Raw genomic sequence first — 18356 nt, forward strand, 5'->3', positions numbered from 1 at the left:
CCCTCTACAATGCCACATTGGGAATCAGTCCACGAAGTGGGAAGAATGGGAGAGAAGACAACAAAATGTTTGTGAAGTTGGCAAACAGCTGATGAAGATTGCTTTAACAGACTTGAGGCAGCCAAAACTTAAGCTTGCAGCAGAAAAGAAACATGATCAGTAACGTATTTTTCTTCAGCTAGGAGGAAAACGTACCAATCCTCAAGGGGTTACTGACACATATTAAATGTAATTTACACTAAACCCTTAAGATGGCTCTTTCCATATTTTTTTTAAATGTCACTGCTATGACCCTGTACTCGTGCAAATAGTTACCCAAACCAATTTTATTATGGTAGATACAGTATTTTTCTCTCACCTTGTAAAACTATGGAACATTTCTTGAAGAATTTAGCAATGAAAACAAAACCTTTCCAGAAGCTTTTCTTATAGCCAGTATTGGTTCGTTAATCATTCTTTCATTATATCATCTTGAAAGAGTAAACTACACATTGCACCATAACTGTGGCCATGCTGTCAGAAATGCAAATGAAGTTAGGAATCACTGCCTTATTTACAGCCATTTCATAATCCATTTCTAGACTGTTACCTGGAACTGACATTAAGTGTTCATGTCTACAGTTTTGAAAATTATTCTTCTTTTCTAAAATATTTATTTTAATGTTTCTAGTTTCCTGATACTTTCCGTTTCCACAGTTTATTCACTCAACAAATATTTCTGGGCAGTTTTGTACCAGGGACTCTCCTAAGCATAAACAAAAGAGATAAACCCCTTCCTGCCCTGTGGAGTTCAAATTCTAGTGAGGAAATAGATGCTTAAATATAAACACAATACCTAAGTACATTGTATACTCTGATGGAAAGGGATAAGTGTTGAGAAAAAAAAAGTAGACTAGGATCAGGGCACAATGGTTGTACTAGGTGTGTTTGAAGAAGCACAGTGAGAGCCTGTGACACAGGAACAGTGGACAGAGGGAAGTGACTGGAGAAGAGGTCAGAGACAAAATGAGAACACAGGGCTGGGGAAGGTCATCATGTAGGACTGCAAAGGCCACCATAAAAACTTTAGCTTTGAGAACCAAGTTGGCGGCATAAGGTATAGACCTGTGCATGCTGCCTTCCACAACAACATTGAAACTACCAACTATAAGACAAACAGCTATCATTCAGAACCATGAGAAAGCTGGCCCAGTGGAAGTTCTACAACTGGAAGGAAAGAAAGAAGCGCATTGAGACTGAGTAGGATATACAGAGGCGCCAAGAACAGAAGTACGGAGTTGCGCGCCAGGCGGGCTGCAACTGGATGCGAGTTTTTTTTCAATCGGAAGGGGTTACAAACTCTCGAATCCACTGTGCTTGTTTGGGGCGGGATTCTGAGGTCCCAGACCCCTACAGGGAGAGGCGGGATGGCCTTGCAGTGGGTCAGAAAGCGAGGGTGGCTCTCTCGTGGAGATGCTTGGGGATGCAGAGTCACGGAGTCGTGGAGAGGCGAGGAGCCGCGGAGACGCCATTGCTGCTTGCTCCGCCTTGGTGATTCCTTGAGACCCCACCCTACTCAGTTTACATCCCTGCCCAAGCTGTGCCAGTGGCACAAAAGGAAACACCTGCACTTTTGCAGTGTAACCCAACAAACTGCAGATTTCAAATCCTCACACCCATAAGGGACACACTGAAGAAGCAGACTCAGGTTCGGAGGAAGCCGGAGCCGGACCCAGCTGGGCTGGTGACATGGAACCACTGTACCAGCAAATGCACAAACAGGTCCACCAGATCCAGTCTCACATGGGACCCTGGGAGACGGCAGACAAGCAGTCTGTGCACTTAATAGAAAACAAAACCCAAGCAAGCATACCAGATATTCAGCCAGCTAGAAAGCCTGGAGATTTTGTTCATCAAGGAGCCTCCCAACAAAAGACAGAATGCCAAACTTCATGTTGACCAGTTAAAGTATGATGTCCAGCACGTGCAGACGGCTCTCAGAAACTTCCAGCAGGAGAGACAGTGAGAGGAGCTTCTGATTCACACCTTCACCCCCAACGTGGGATGTGGTGCCCCCTGTGAGGCTGCAGTGCCCCCTGCGAGGCTGTGATGGCCCCTGTGAGGCTGCGACAGTCTCAGTGAGGCTGAAGTGGTCCTGATGAGGCTGAAACGGTCCCGGTGAGGCTGAGACAGTCCTTGTGAGGCTAAGTTGGTCCCAGTGAGGCTGAGACCATCCCTGTGAGGCTGAGACGGTCCCAGTGAGGCTGAGATGGCCCCTGTGAGGCTGAGATGGTCCCTGTAAGGCTGAGACGATCCCAGCGGGGCTGAAATGGTCCCTGCGAGGCTGTGACGGCCCCTGCGAGGCTGAGACGGTCCCTGTGGGGCTGAGACGGTCCCAGTGAGCCTGAAACAGTCCCAGGGAGGCTGAGACGGTTCCAGTGAGGCTTCGACAGCCCCTGTGAGGCCGGCGGAACCGAGGGAGCCTCCCAGATGGCTTTGTCGACGTCCCTCAAACTAGCGCGCAGCCCCAAGCACAACTATCACTCGAAGGGCGAGAGGGACAAGAGCAGCTGTAGTGTTGCTTTCTCCTCACTTTTGGTAACGAAATCCTCATTTTAAACATAAGAGAACACACTATTTTAAAAAGCCATTATGTGTCTCCGTACCCTTTCTGAGTAGAGCGTGAACAAGTCATGAGAGACCTTTCCAAACACAGGGACACGTTGCGGATGGAAATTGCTACATTTTCCATGTGTATGACCTTTGACCCGGCAACAAAAAGCATACACCTATGGATGAGGACAGTGGGGGTAAGGGCAGAGGGTGGGGTGGGAACTGGGTGGAGGGTAGCTATGGGGGGAAGGGGGAATAACTGTAATAATTTGAACAATAAAGATTTATTTAAAAAATTAAATTAAAATAAAACTTTAGCTTTTATTCTGAGGGAAATATGGAACCATGACAGGATTCCAAAGAGCAGAGGAGTAACATGATCTGACTTCAGTTTTAAAGGGGTTGCTCTGAATATTGTGTGGAAAACAAGTAGAGAAGGGGGCACATGCAAAAAAAGAAAGATCTGCTCATTTCATTGAGCACGTGAGAGGTAACCATGGTTCACACCAAGGTGGTAGGGTGGAGATAGTGGTGAGAAGCAGTTGAATTATAGATGTATTTTCAAGATAGAATCAATAGGATTTTCTGTTGGAATGTTGGTGCATTACAAGAGAAAGAGAGGAGTCAAGAAATGCTCTTAAATATTTTGCCTAAACAACTGAAAGGATTGAGTTGCTATAAGATCTGATGGTTTGGGAGAAAAGATAAGGACTTCAATTTGGGGCATTTTATATATATATCTATTATATCAAAGCAGATATTTTAGTTTATCTATTGGACAGTCATGTGAAAATTGTATTGAAGTTAGATGTGTGATTATGGAATTTGGGAGGGAGATATGGGCTAACGATTACAAAAAAAAAAAAAGGACCCATCAGTGTATACATGAAATTTAATGCCATAGGGTTAGATGAATGAGATTGCCAGGGGATGAGGACTAAGATCTGAGATGTGACCACTTCCACATTAAAAGATGAAGTAGAAAAAGAGAAATAAGCAGAGGTGACTGGTAAGGAACTGATAGTGAAGTGAAAGGAATGTTAAGAGGGTGTGATGTCAAAGAAACGAAGTGAGGTCCGTTGATTCAGGAGAAGAGAGTATGGTTAAGTAAGAATAGGATCAAGAAATTATCTTGGATTTAGCTATATATAGGTCATTGGTGCCTTTGAGGAATACTGTACAGTTTTTTTGAAGTGGTAAGAATGAAAGCCAAACTTACACTAACAAAGATAACCAATGGATTAGTTGATATTATTTGTAAGTATAACTCAGATATACTTTGTCAGGACTAGACTATGTGTGGGGAACTAGTACTTTATTGAGCACAGTTACTGTGAGAGACACACAAGAATGGTACATTTGATATAGATTATATTTGAACTCATTTAAAGCAGATAGCTGCTTTGTCAAAATTTCTGCCTATTTAATTAACTTTTTATTTTCCTCCAATTGATGCTTTTATTTACTATTCTGTTAAAATCTCATGTACCCTTTTTACTATCTCATGTTGTATGTATTGATAAACATTTGAGACCATTACTAAATTTTCATCTTTCTTCAGTCATTTCTCCCATGTATCTACTGGCATAAAGAAAGGATCAAGGTCTTGCACTGTTGTGCTTTGTTTATTTGTTTGTTTGTTTTCTGGGACCATAAGCCTTTTAGCAGGCTTATGACTGAGTTTTTCTTTTGAAATAGGACTCCTTAGATGATGCCCGTCAAAAGATCTTCAATATTCGGGAAGAGTATAGAAACAAGATGCTGGAGGCTGAGCGCCTGAGGTTGGAGGCTCTGGCTGCAGAGGAAGCAGCATTGCGGGCAGAGACAGCAAAGAAGACCGCCTCACTCCATGATAAAGACAAGAAAAAGAAAGGAAAGAAAAAGTAACCAGGAGATACCCAATACTACCTTTCTTCTGAAAAAGGAAAACCTACTTTTCATTATCCATAAAAAAATAAAATCTTGCCATTTGTAACAACATAGATGGACCCAGAGGTTTCACTGTCCCCACCGAGGTTTCACTGTCCCCACTGAGATCATCCCCACGTAAAAGAGTAGCAAAGATTGCTGAGAAGCTAAACATTGTAATGTCTGTTGATCTCAGTTAATAAATAACTGCTTAGAATACACAGGCCTAAAATACCCTCCATTGTGTTGACTGAGTTAACAGGGTGTATCTGTGATGGATAGTAAATGGTCTACCATTCGGTTTCTTTCTCCTTAGTCTCCTATCATCTACTTCTTTGCATCCACTCTCCACTACCTAGATACTTCAAGGTCAACCCCTTTTTTCTCAGGGCTCTTGTAAGGGCAAAGGAAACGGTTTTCCTCCTCTGCAGTCTCAGGCCTGTTTCTGCGTCAATAGTAATAATCCCCCGGGTGCAAGTGTGGTGGTAATGAAACATCATTATAAGGGAAATCAACTCCTCCCCTGGAGAAAGGATTGTGGCTGTCCCTCTTGCAAAATCAGAGGGTCCACTATGCTTTTTGAAATGTAACTAAGAAAAGTCTTCAGTTAAATGAATCAGAAATTTTCTGACAACTTCAATAACGTTTAACTGACTTCTAGAAATCAAGTTTTCAAAAAAAATAATAATAAGCAAACAAAAAAAAAGAAACAATGACTTCTAGTCTCAAGCCCCCTTGTTATATATAGACTATTTAAACACATTAAAACATTGCATAGTGTTATATGTTAACTGAAATTTTCCTAGTGTCTCTCTCTCTCATTCAAAGGAAACCTTTGCATCCATTGTCTCTAGGAAATAGAGGGAGAAGTGATAAAAAGAGCCGTGTAGTTCTGGAATTTGCCTCTGAAAAGAAACTGTGTGTCCCACCAGCACCCCCCTCTCTCACCCTTCAGCTTGGGTCATATCCCAGATGGGATTATTGATAGCAGATTAATGAAAGTTTCCAATGACCTTTACAGAACATTTCTGAAATTAATATTATGAAGGAACTTTGTTTCTAGCTGTTGTTATAACATCTTTTGCCTAGTAAATTATAAAACAGATTTTATTCATCTCAATTTAGGTAGTTTCCAACCACAGGTGTGACTTCATGGAATAGTTTTATTATGTTTTGAAGGCTTTGCATATACATGTACTTAGAACTTTAGGTTAAACATCCTTGTTTTTGGTGTGGGCACAGATAGCAATATCACCACACAGGAAGCCACCTTTAATACATTTTGTTATTTTAAAATTTCACTTATCTAATCAGTAAAACCCTTTTCCATCTGGTATATAATATAATGGCACTTCTTATTTTCAATGTTTATCAATTTTTTTTATTTCAGAATTAACAATTCAGATAGCATATGGATGTCTCTTTCATTCTACTGTTAGTGGTTGATATATTTAGACAGATACAAAGAAACCTAGTAAAAGTGATATTTGCCTTTGTGCAAAAGATTCCAAAATTAATATGTTACATAGCAAAGACTGATTAGTTAATATTTAAATTACTAAATAATATAAATCATGATTATAGCTTGTTAGTGAAATTGGGCAAAATTGGTTAACATCTCTATAATATTTTACAGGTTTGAAAAGAAAATTTACATACCTTTTTCACTGGAAGATTAGTTTAAACTTGTGCAAATGGTCAAAATCATATTAGATATAATAATCTGTCCATAAACCATTCCATTGTTTAAAAATAGTATGATTCAGCCCTGCCGGTACAGCCCAGTTGGTTGAGAGTTGACGCAGGGCAGGAGGTCGCCAGTTTGATGCCTGGTCAGGGTACATGGCCAGGATCAATCCCTAGTAGGGGGCGTGCAGGAGGCGGCCAATCAATGTTTCTCATTGATGTTTCCATTTCTCTCTCCCTCTCCCTCCCTCTCTCTGAAATCAATTTAAAAAAATGTTAAAATAATGGTGTGATATAAAATTGTTCGTATGTATTTTTTCCTCAAGGAACTTTAATGTTTTCATGTATTTCACCTGGAACGTAGCCCAGTTTTAACTCAGTTGCTTCTGGAGTAGCATATGCCCAAAGTCTACATATTTTACAATACGATACCTAGAAAACAACCTTTGGCAAATAATACCAATATTTTTCTAAGAAACATCATTTCCTTAGCAAATCATCTGAAGTCATTGAACTATTAAAATAAGATTCCATGAAAACAGTGTTTAGAATAGTTAAGTTGAATTCAAAAGCTGCTTTCCAATTATAATTCGCATAGACTCCTTATAGTTGTTGTTTTTTTCCATTTATCAACATTTAAGTCATCTTTGGCTTGATAAAGACAGAAAGAAAGCAGGGGAAATCCAAAGTTTTATTTGTGGTTTTCAGATATGATAAAAAAGTTATTGAAAGGAAGTTAAAATTCATCATGAGGCTGCTCATATGTCTTTTGCAGATTTCAGTAACCCTTAGCCTCAATACCCTGGATGCTTCAAATTTGGCTAAGCTTTATTTCTTTAGTTGTGCCATGACTGTTTAACTAGTTTATCACATTAAGACCAGTTATAATACTTTGTATAAAGATTTTATTTATCTGTTATATAATGGGTTATAGTCTCCTTAAGTGCAAGAACTATATCATAATTGTCATATATTGTGCATTTTAATTTCCCACTGATTATAGCATGAAACCTCAAAGAGTAGGCTCTCAGTAGATTATAGTTGAATAAAATACACTATTTGTATTACTTGGGCTATTAGGCTGGTGCTAAAATGGGTCTACATAAAAGCTTATGCTAATTTTCTTTCTCTCTCTCTCTCTCTCTCTCCTTTCTTTCTTTCTTTCTTTTTTTTTTTTTTTCGGTAATCCTCACCAAAGGATATTTTTCATTGATTTTTAGGAAGAGTAGAAGAGAGAGAGAAAGACAGAAAGAAACATGGATGTGAGAGAAACACATTGATTGGTTGCTTCCTGCATGAGCCCTGACCAGGGCCCCAGCCGGGGAGGAGCCTGCAACCAAAGTACATGTCCCTGACCAGAATCAAACCCAGGACCCTTTGGTCTGCAGACCAATGCTCTATCCACTGAGCCAAACTGGCCAGGGTGAAGATTATGCTGATTTTCAAAAATACATCAGATTGGCCTCAAGTGAAAATATTGAAAAATAAAGTTTACAGAGCTTAAAAAAAAAGATTCACACCCTTGAGAGACTGTGATAATACCAGATGGCAGGTATTTTGCAATGTTCACAGAAGACATGTGTCATAGTCTAGTCGAGACAGCTTCATTTTTCAAATAGGATCTTAATTTGTACACTCTCTTAAAGCAAACAAGGAGTTCATATTCATGCAATTAAAGTGAGAATGTTGCAAACTTATGGCAGTGTATATTTTTTACTGATGTCTTTGGCCAGAAGATCGCTTTGTTTTTTCCCCACACAAATCCAATAAACAGTTGTAGATCAGAGAATAATCAGTAAACACTCTCATTCAGAAAGGAGACACTGCTTCATAGCAATTCTGAAATTCCTCAAGGGAGACATTATGAAGGCCCTACCAAGAGTAGAGAAGATCCTTAGTCAGGTCTGCGCTTGTACTATAGGGCCTCTCTGTTCAGTTGATCTCCATGACCCCTGGTTCTGTTTTCTAAGGATTTCTTTTTGTCTGTTATATGTTTTGGCCACATCTGAGTGGTTGTTTGAAAGTGTATCTTTTTTGGAAGCTGATTAGTGCTTGTATCCTGATTCCTCAAAATTCATATAGGTATGTTGTGTGTAGACTCAATAAGTAAGAGAATGATTGTCACCATAATGTAAATATCAAAGGCAGTTAAAATAGGGGATAGCAATAATTTCCATTCTTACCTCCCCAGAAGTCCGTGGATACTGTAATGGACATTGCTGGCTCTGCCTGCCCTGAATACCCTCTATTGTCTTTTGGTAGCGGCAACAAAAAAGCTGAAGCTGAGTCAATATGAGCATCTCAAAAGAGACTCTTCATTCCCTTAGCATCTTCCTCACTTGTTGTTCTGCCTAGTAAGACTTTTCTTCAAATCTATGAGTTACTCAAATATATCACCAGTGACTCCTCCCTTTTCCTTAGTTAGCTAGAGTTTGTTTCTGTTAAATAGAACCAAAGAATCATAATTGATACACTCAAACCTCATTTTGGATTCTACTTCTTGAATTAGTTCCTATTTGAGGAACTTTGGAATTTAGGAGACACCTTAGAACTTCTCTAAGAAAATTGCCTATATATATATATATATGAAATCTATAACTTTAATCAAATGATTGAAGGAGTCTGTAACTCATAAAATTTTATCAAATACTACTCTAGAAATTTATTTTATTTTCAGTTTTCAATTTGCACAAGGGGAAGTAAAATGGTAAAATACTTTGTCCTAGTATAAATTATTTTTTCTTTGGAGAAAGGCTAATAGCTAATAAACTTAGAGAAACTTATTTGCAAATAAAGCTGCTAAAATTAGGATAAATCTGCAAATATAACATGAAAATTATTCCGAAGAAGGTTTTAAAATGTATTGTAAATTGTTTGTTTTAAATCTGTCCTCCTTAAAAAGACTGAGTTGGACATCTTATGAGTTTTGAACCCTTTCCAATCCCATGTTTTTAAGATTCTGTCTTTTTTGGGGGGCGGGGGGGGGGGGGCGGGTAGAATGGCATTTAAATAGAAAATACTGTGTGGTGTCAGAGCTCTGGGACTGAAGTTATTAAGGAAATAAGAGCAAAGAGATTCAGCTGGAAGGTGTTCAATTGAGAAGTAAAAGTGGAGCCTGCTTCTGCAGTAGAACTGTCATGCAGAGGGTCAAGTACTGACGTGTGTACAGATACGTTGGCAGGAGTTAGTACACTCGCCCAAATGTTGCACTTGGAAATGTTAACATGATTTTTTTATTTAGCAAGCAGATCTCTATTTTCATAGAAGTATTAGATAGATACAAACACAATGGCAGAGAAAATAAGGAGGGTTCAAGTAGGGAGAAACACCGAGTGCCGATTCAAGTACACAACGTTGCAGACGTTGGTGTTATATAAGTCTGGTGGGATAATTAAGGGAAAGGAGTTTCATCTCCAGGCAGTTCTCAGTAAAACTCAACATCCATCTCAGTGTGCATCACCACTAACTAGTTAAAGACAGAACGTGAAAAGAACTGCATGTGATTTACAAGGGAATTTGGAAGGTCAGTATACTTAGTCAAATTGGAATTTAGCTTAGACTCTATTTTTGTCAAAGGAAAAATTAAAAAAAAAGTTTAAGCATTTTAATAAAGCACAAGAGCATTGGTTAACTGGGGTTGTGGCAAATATTTTCTAGCCTCTGAAATTTCTGTTCCATTCTGCATAAGGGGTCATGGGCTGCTCTTGTTATATCAATATCTTTTTGTGTAAATAAGCAGTTGCTTATCTGTTTGTTTTGTTTTGTTTAATATCTCTTTGATAGAGCCTTACTTCTAGTCTTGTCGTTGCTCCTCCCCATTAAGTGCAACTATAAACTCTGGATGCCTCAGATAATCAGAGAACTCTTGAAAACGGTAAGAAGGTGAACTAGTTTTGGGCCCCAGAACTGGAGAAAAAGCACAGCAGCAGTGGGGCAATGTTCTTCCCCCAGCACAGCAAAGGTGGTCCACCCAGACCCATTGTCTTCTGATCACCAAACTAGCAAAAGAAGGCAGTCAAGGACGGTTATTATTCTCTCAGTCAGAATGGGAGTCCTGAGAACATCAGGTGAGCTGACACCTGTAGTTCTTGTAAGGATGGTCAGTTGGGTGTCCCACCACAAATGAATGAGCAGCTGGAGGAAGCATTATCCTTCCCTGCTGGGTCTGCTTTCCTTTATCAATGATATTCGGAGACAGGTCAGTGGAGCTAGAAGGAGGGACCTGGTCGAAGAATCATCTTTGTCCCCTTGGGCCCAAATTCTCTAGAACAGTGGTTCTCAACCTTCTCGCCCTTTAAATACAGTTCCTCATGTTGTGACCCAACCATAAAATTATTTTCATTGCTACTTCATAACTGTAATGTTGCTACTGTTATGAATCGCAATGTAAATATCTGATATGCAGGATGGTCTTAGGTGACCCCTGTGAAAGGGTCGTTCCACTGCCAAAGGGGTCGCGACCCACAGGTTGAGAACCACTGCTCTAGAACATAAGCACTAGAATAGCTATTGACAAAGGAAGAATGACTTTATCCAATACTAAGGCTAACTTTCTATATCCTACTCAAAATAATGTGGTATTGGCAGCATGATAGACAGTAGATCAAGAGAACAGAGTAGTGAACCTAGAAAGAAGTCTGCACAAATATGCCCAACTAATATTTGAACAAAATGAGAATGGTAATGTCAACATCCTGGAGATGACATTATAGTATAACAGAAGGCAAACTATGTGCTTGAAGAGGTTGGGGTTTGGGGGTTTTAGAAAGCAATGTTTTTCTTGCTTTCTTCCTATGTATGAACGGGACTGACAAGGACCAGGTGGACACTGGTAGTGTCTTCTGCTGTCACAAGCAGTGAGTAATTCTGTGTCCTGGCAAGAGCTCAGTTCCTGGGATGATAGTGACGATACATGATGACCATGATAAAGAACCATCTGAAATGGGGAGATTTCCTTAAAGTCTCAAAAGAAGAATGAATTCTTTTTGGATTTTCAACCCACATACCTCTATCCCTGAAGCCTCAAGGACTTGAAACTTACCCTGTTATTGAAATCAGTACATGAATCCTAGCTTTCAAAGAGAAAGCAGAGCTACTTCATTTGCATTACTTTCCAAGTGGCTTTTCCCATCTGTCCTACTTTATTTTGGCTGGAATTGTGTGTGTTACAACAGAGTGGAGACAAGTCAATTATGAGATTACTTGATGCTACATTTAAAGATCTGTTGAAGTGTGAAATGATTCCCAAGCCTCAGATACAAGACTGAGTAATGGAGCACCCAGAATAACTTCTAATCTGTAAGAACCAAAAATCAAGGAAGGCCATGGGGAAGAAAGTTTGATGTGGCAAATTGATAGACTTCCATTCCCAACAAAATTAAAGTCCATTATGGAAGTGTTTTCATGACCAAAGCATGGAATAAAAGCTATGACTTTATACATCTTCAGTGATTCAGTGTTCTTACATTTCCCCCATATTCTTCCCTTTTAATTTTCATCTCCCATCCTTCCTCCTCCTCATAATCATGAGGAGATGTGCATTTGTTTGTATTTCAAGGAAAAGGCCTGTTTGCTCCATGCTCTTTGAGTATCTCATATATAGACCACACTCTACCAAAGAATGTCATCACTGGGTCGATAATCTAAGTCTAGTTTAGTGTTACATTGTTTTCCCCGAATCCACATTGATTTATCTATAAGGTCCCTCTGGCTCTGGTGTGGCAGTGGACAAGGTTGGACCATCACATTCTGGAAGCTCCCCAATTTCCTTACCCAACTCCAGATATCAGTCTCCCCAAACAGCAGGTAAGTTGAAACCATGAATGCCCCGACATGCAGGGCACGCATCGTGGGTACTCCATACCAAATCCTGCAAAGGAATGAGAGGATAGGAGATGCGAAGAAATGGAGGCAAGACAAAGTTCTGATCAAGCCTCAGTTTTATTTTTACAGCGGGTAGAATTTATGTAGTTCTAGAGGAGGGGGGTTGGGCAAGGAGGGTCCATGGGATTAGCCTATCATTAAGGATGTAGGAGGGCTCTGGAATGTCGCAGCTGTGAGCCTATCAGCGGAGATGTAGCAGGTTTGTGCTTAGGGTGAGGGTAGGCTATCTTTTAACTCCAGACCAAACTGCAAGGTTGTCCTTCAACTCCAGACCAAACTGCAAGGTTGTCTTTTAACTCCAGGCCAAACCGGGAGTTGGCTTGGAGGGGCCAGAAACCTATTATGCTGTAAACTGGAGATGCATGTGTGATTTATAATGGCTCCCAACACATGAACTCAGGGTTTCCATAATAAATGTTCTCATTATCAAGACTTTTTCTATACCCAAAAAATAAAAACAAAAGCAGAGACAGAAGCAAGAATTAATAAATGGTTGGTATTTTACACCTTATATGAAAAAATATATATAGTCCATTTATCTTTTAAAAGTACAGTGCTCAAAATGAAAAGACCTACTTTCCCTAGGAGTCCAAAACTAGAGAATTATCGCCATCAGGAGTGTGAAATAAAGCCAGCACCAGGCCCAGGGATCCATGGTTAGTTCATATGAACATTTACTCAAATTTATTCAAATCTACACATTTATTCCAATTTTTAAGGAAAAGAGCAGCTGTGTGGTATAGGAAAACCTATTTCAAAAGTTCAGCACACATGATACATTTATTTTAATTTTTTTTTGCAAAGTGAATACATATTCATTTAAAAATAAAATTGCACTCTGGCCTCTGTGGCTCAGTTGACTGGAGTGTTGCCCTGTGCACCAACAGATTGCTACTTCAATTCCTAGTCAGGTCATATAACTAGTTTACAGGTTCAATCCCTGGTCTGGGTGTGTACAGGAGGCAGCCGATCCATGTTTCTCTCTCCTCTCTCTTTCTCCCCTTCCTTCCCCTTTCTCAAAAGTCAGTAAAAACATATTCTCAGATGAGGATTATTTTTTTTTAATTTAACAATAAGATGTATACAAAATTATAACGATAGCTGCAATGTGTAGGTTATATTCTGTGTCTGGTAGCTAATTATTTCACTTAATCATCACAACCATGCTGTGAAGTAAAATCATTATTATATTTGATATTCAGGTTAAAAAAAGAAGGTGAGGCAAAGGAGTAGAGGCATATGTTGCCCAAAGTTTTATAGTTAACAAGTTAAGGGACTGGGAAGTGATCCTTAGCTCTGTGTCTCAGGATTTTATAACTAGTAATTAGCATGTTATATAAGCCCAGACATCATCACTATTAATAGTGTCATTCCACATCATTTTTACAAAAATGACGTTATAACATATCATATTCAGAAACTTGCTTTTTTTCACTCACCAATCACAGATAACCTTGCACATCACTATGCATAAATGTTGTCAATATGTTCATGGCCTGCTTAACAACTTTAATTCATAACTGACACTGTGAGACTAAGTGTAAAGTCATTAAGTTGAAAGGGAATATTTATATCAATTTTAGTGGGAAAGATTGACCCCCTTCACCCCAACCTACTATACCCAAAACAATTTTCACAGAGAAAAAAAATAGATTAAATGACAACAAAACCAAGTGTGTATAAGCAATGAGAAATAATGTGAGGAAAAGCAAAATGAGTTGTTCTATAAGAGCAGTAAATGTGATAATGTCATCAAGGTCAGTGGACTCACTAAGGAGGGAGAGATGGTGAATGGTGAGGAAGAGGGGGGTAGAGGGGAGTCACTGGGAGGAAGACTGAGAAAGATTAGGCAATGGATTTTCAGCCAGGCATTCAATACCATATATTAGTAGAGTGAACTACCTTAAAAGGTTTCAGAATTTTTTTCTCTCCTGCTTCAGTCCTCTTTTCTCCCACCCATCCTTTGCTTCTTGATTAAAGTTGATCTCACTCTTGTTTCTACAACATTTACTTTGTCGATTTGTGAGCCATATGGGGGCTCATGGTTACTTGAAGATGAAGACTAAACACAAGAGTGGGTGGAAACACTTGGAAATAAGAGTGCATGTACGTGAAAGACCAAGAGCCTTAGAAGTTGCTGCTTTATCCCTCTTGGTCTGTGCGTCCACATAAAGGAAGATGTCTCAGGTTCAGAAAAATGTAACAACTCAAATTTGTCCCACATCTCTTCTCTGCACATAGAAATTGTGTTGAGTAAATGTGGAACGTGTCCTTGCCTAAGGTTATAAAGTCAAATATTATTTTTTGATTATATTTATTTTGTATGTTTTTAGGTGAAAGCATTGTTACTAAAAAAAATAGTTACCCAAAAAGTGGTATAAATTTTCAAAAGACATTATGGTCAAAAGTTAGTAATTAAATGGTCATTTTGTGAAATCTACAATTGTGGCATATAGAATCGCATAGAATGGATAAACTCTGAATTGTTTAACCAGTTTCCTGTTAAGAGATATTAACCACAGTGTTTAAGTGAGCCTTCTTAAACTAACTTTATGTAGATCCCCTGATATGAAATTGCTGAGTTACAGGACAGTTATATGTAGAATTTTAATATATCACATCAGATTATTCTACAGAGTATTAGTGTCACTTATATTCCCTTTAATACTATGTGAAACAAATATCTATTTTCTTATCACTTCACTGGAACTGAAAATTATCAATTTAAACAAATTATGTGGCTGTGATAAGTAAAACTTTTAACTAATTACTAGTCAGTATAAGCATCATTATCAATTTGATTACCGTTTCATTCATGGTCTTCAAGTATCTCTTCTCTAAATATTCTACAAATACCTCTTCTCCATTTTTCTGTTTTTGTTAGCTCATTACCCATTTACAGGAGCTTATTTGTACATTAGGGATATTAATATTGTGTTACTTAACATTTCAATTTGTTTAGATTTTACTTTGTAAGGTGTTTATTAATATACATTTTAACATATTTTGCAATTAAATTTGTTATTTTTTTCTTAAAGGTAGCTGAATTCTTTATCTTGCTTAAATAGGTTTTATCCATTATGAGTTTATTATAAACAGTGGCCAATACTTTTTCCACCATGCTTACAACATATAATTGATATTAGCTATATCTAAAACTTACTTTCATTATGGTATGTGTGATAGATTTCGTTCATGCCCACCATTACCTAGTTCTCCTCTTCTGCCTAGGCATCCATCCCGATGGTAGGCCATTTGTCACAACTGTCTTCAGGCAGTTGTGACAAATGGACTTGAATCGATGCAATGCAGGTGCCACTCCCTTGCTGGAGCAGAAAACAGCCCCTTTGTGATTTCACCTCCTTTGCTTCCCTGTTGGCAGCAAGTGGAGGCCATGTATTAATGGTCAGAGCCATAAGACCCAGGCAGCCTGGGTCTCTGAGTCACATGTGGAAGACAATAGCCATAGAGCATCTTCTGACCTGCAGTGGATTTTGTATGAGCAAGAAATAAACGCCTGGTGTTAATCCGCTGAGACGTTACAGGTGTTTTACTTCCTTTACTCCATCTGGTACCACCCTTCACTACAGGGATTTTTACCATTTACAATCCCATTTAATTTTAGTTTTGTCCTTCATTTTTCTTTCTGTTCTCCTATTGTTTGCATTCACTTGAGTAGCCAATCCAGCCCCACACATGTGGGGAAATAGGAACTTTCTAGAAAGACTCTGAGAAAGCTACTACTCCTGGACTCAAAGAGTTCACCTTCTCTATTGGCAAAGAGATTGGACTTGCCTAGACTCCCAGAAAGTGTATTTTTGTTCCTGAGACTCTTTAATGGATTTGTGTCCTGCTCCTCTAAACACCTGGCACCTCGGTCTTCTGCTTCAACCACCCAGAGCACCCTCTGTGTGCTGGCGAGGCCTCCTGCCAGACTGCCTCCCTCAAACACAGGCAGCATGCCATGCTTTCTTCCTCAGCAGGTGGCTTTAAATTCTTCCCTGTTCCTCACCCTGCCTGTCCTGCTTGCTATCTTCTCCTTCTTACCCTGCAGTTCTACCCTCAAGGAATGGGAGAATATTACCCAATAATACAGGCTGCTTGGGGTCCTTTCTCATCAGCATCAGCCATCTTACCATCTCCTTAAGTCTATCCTTGCAGCTTTCCACCCCTTGGTTTGGGATTGCCTTTATTGTATTACTTATCCATTAATTCATTCATTACAATATTTTAGCGTATTTTTCATAAAGGAGTATACATCCATTTTTTGCCTTCCCAGACCTCATTCATTCATTTATTCACTCATTTATTCATCAAACATTGCTTAATTCCTATTTTGTATAAGGTCTTGTGCTACACACTGGGGAGATAAAGACTAGGATAGTGGTTCTAATTCTTGGTTTATCCTTATAGTCATCTGAGATCTGAGAACCTTAAAAAAAAAAATAGAGATGTCCTGGCTGCACTCTCCAGAAGTTCTGATTTAAGTGTTCTGGGGCAGAGCCTGAGTATCACTGAATTTTAAAAGCTCCCTGGGTGATTCTGAAGTGCAGCTAGGATGGAAAACATGAGAAGACAAGTACATAAAATAGCTTGGACCAAAACTAAATGGCAAGGGTTCCCTAAAAGACTCAGAGAAATTACTCTGGGGCCCACCTTCTTTGCCTGCACAACACTGGCCACCCCTGAGTCTCCGCTCAGCCAGGCCACGCTTGAGCCACAGGTCAGGTGAGAGACGTGTCACATCTGTTACGAGATGAGCAAAGAGAAGGTAACAGTGTTGTTGACTTTTTCTCAGCGGAGCAATCACGAGGCCACCTTCCCTAGTGAAAATGCACAGTGGTGTGAGAGTTGTGATGCTAGAGCCCACCTAAGGCCAGGGGTCATAAGACTTAGAAAGACGTGATTTGGAGACAAGACTGAACACTTCTATATTCTTATGACTGGGTGAAGGCAACAGCTTGCCCTTCAAGGGAGATCACTGCAGTTCTATACAAGTGACTGGCAATTTGTCAAGACTGGGGTAAGGGCAACGAAAGAAGCGGGGGCCATCCCCGCGGTCTGCGGGCCTTTCTGCTGCTAGGATGCTATGCTGAGGACTTAAAGGTAAGAGAAGGCTGCCGACCCGGCCCCTTCACGTTGGCCGCCTCTCTGCCTAGGGTTCTGCATCCTTCACTGCAGGCTTAAAGGGAGAATTGGAGCCGGGTGGGGAAACTGCTGGGAATGGGCTCCTCCTCCCACGGAAAGTCTACTGATTGATGCTCCAGAGGATGTTCTGTGCTGCGGAGTGGAAGTTCCTTGCTTCGCTTACTCTGCAGAAAATTCCCTTCTGGTGGTGGCTCGGTGAGAAAATACTAAGTGGAGAAGGCCTTGAGCAAGGAGCAGATGTCAGCGACAGCGGCATTCTTCTGTTTGTCCAGCAGGGGGAGCCTACGACCAGCGCGGGGAGAGGCGGCCGGGATGATTATGCAACGCCCAGGGCGCATGCTCGGGTGACCGCCCAGTCCCGGCGCTGACGCAGCCCTGGGTCGGGAAGAGGCACCTCTGGGGCGCCAGCGGCCCATCTCCCCAGCGGAGGGCAGGCCATTAGACCTGCATCCTTCCCGCGAAACCTTGGAAACGGTTCAGTCGTTCTTCTGGTTGACTTGCTGCTGCGCACAGCTGTCAGCTGCCTGTGAACCCGGTGACACTAGCCATGCTCCTGATTGTTTTCCGAAAGGGCTTGTCCTGATTTTTTTTAGACTAAATAATAATGGTTATTTTAGCGCCCTTTCCCGAGCGGCCCCCCTGTATGCCTTCACGGAAGGAGGTTCTTGGCGTGCATAGTGTACCTTTTCCTGCTCTGCATTTCCTATCCCCATCCTGCAGCAAGGGGTCCCACCAGCGCCTCACATCACACCTGGCCGCAGCCTTAAACGCAGGTTGTTTTTAAAAAGGAGGCAGGGAGGAAATCAATCCCTCCCCAGTGAACTAGGTTTATCAAAGACCTTGGGTTTAGAGAATGAACTGGAAACTATCCTCGGATTTCCTTCTTTTGAAACTAGTTGAATCTCATGGTGTGTGTGTGTGTATGTGTGTATGTGTGTGTGTGTGTGTGTGTGTGTTGTTTTATTTATCAGTTTCCCTCAAATGCGTGGATCTTTTCTGATACCATATTTTAAAGAAGGATACTGGTTAAAAGGGAGAGAAAAGGCAGTTTGGAGTTTTTCCTGGTAGGGTAAAGTGCTGCTTTTTTTCTTTTCTTTTTCCATCCATTTTCTTTCTTATGTCATAAGGAAAATCATGAA

At 40.2% G+C, this 18356-nt stretch overlaps 1 protein-coding gene across 3 annotated transcripts in view; it reads left to right on the forward strand.

The window, feature by feature from the left end:
* Positions 1 to 4662, forward strand: part of ADGB (androglobin) — a 124606-nt gene extending 119944 nt beyond the window's left edge. For all 3 annotated transcript variants that reach the window (XM_070417857.1, XM_070417858.1, XM_070417859.1), the window contains one exon: positions 4291 to 4662. In XM_070417857.1, coding sequence (XP_070273958.1) covers positions 4291 to 4479 — 189 coding nt within the window. In that variant the 3' untranslated portion in view covers positions 4480 to 4662. The remainder of the gene's footprint in view (positions 1 to 4290) is intronic.
* Positions 4663 to 18356: the final 13694 nt, after the last annotated feature.

The sequence above is a fragment of the Myotis yumanensis genome, unplaced genomic scaffold, assembly GCF_028538775.1.
Source record: "Myotis yumanensis isolate MYYU_CA2020_CCGP unplaced genomic scaffold, mMyoYum1.0.hap1 SCAF_6, whole genome shotgun sequence".
NCBI classification, from domain to species: Eukaryota; Metazoa; Chordata; class Mammalia; order Chiroptera; family Vespertilionidae; genus Myotis; species Myotis yumanensis.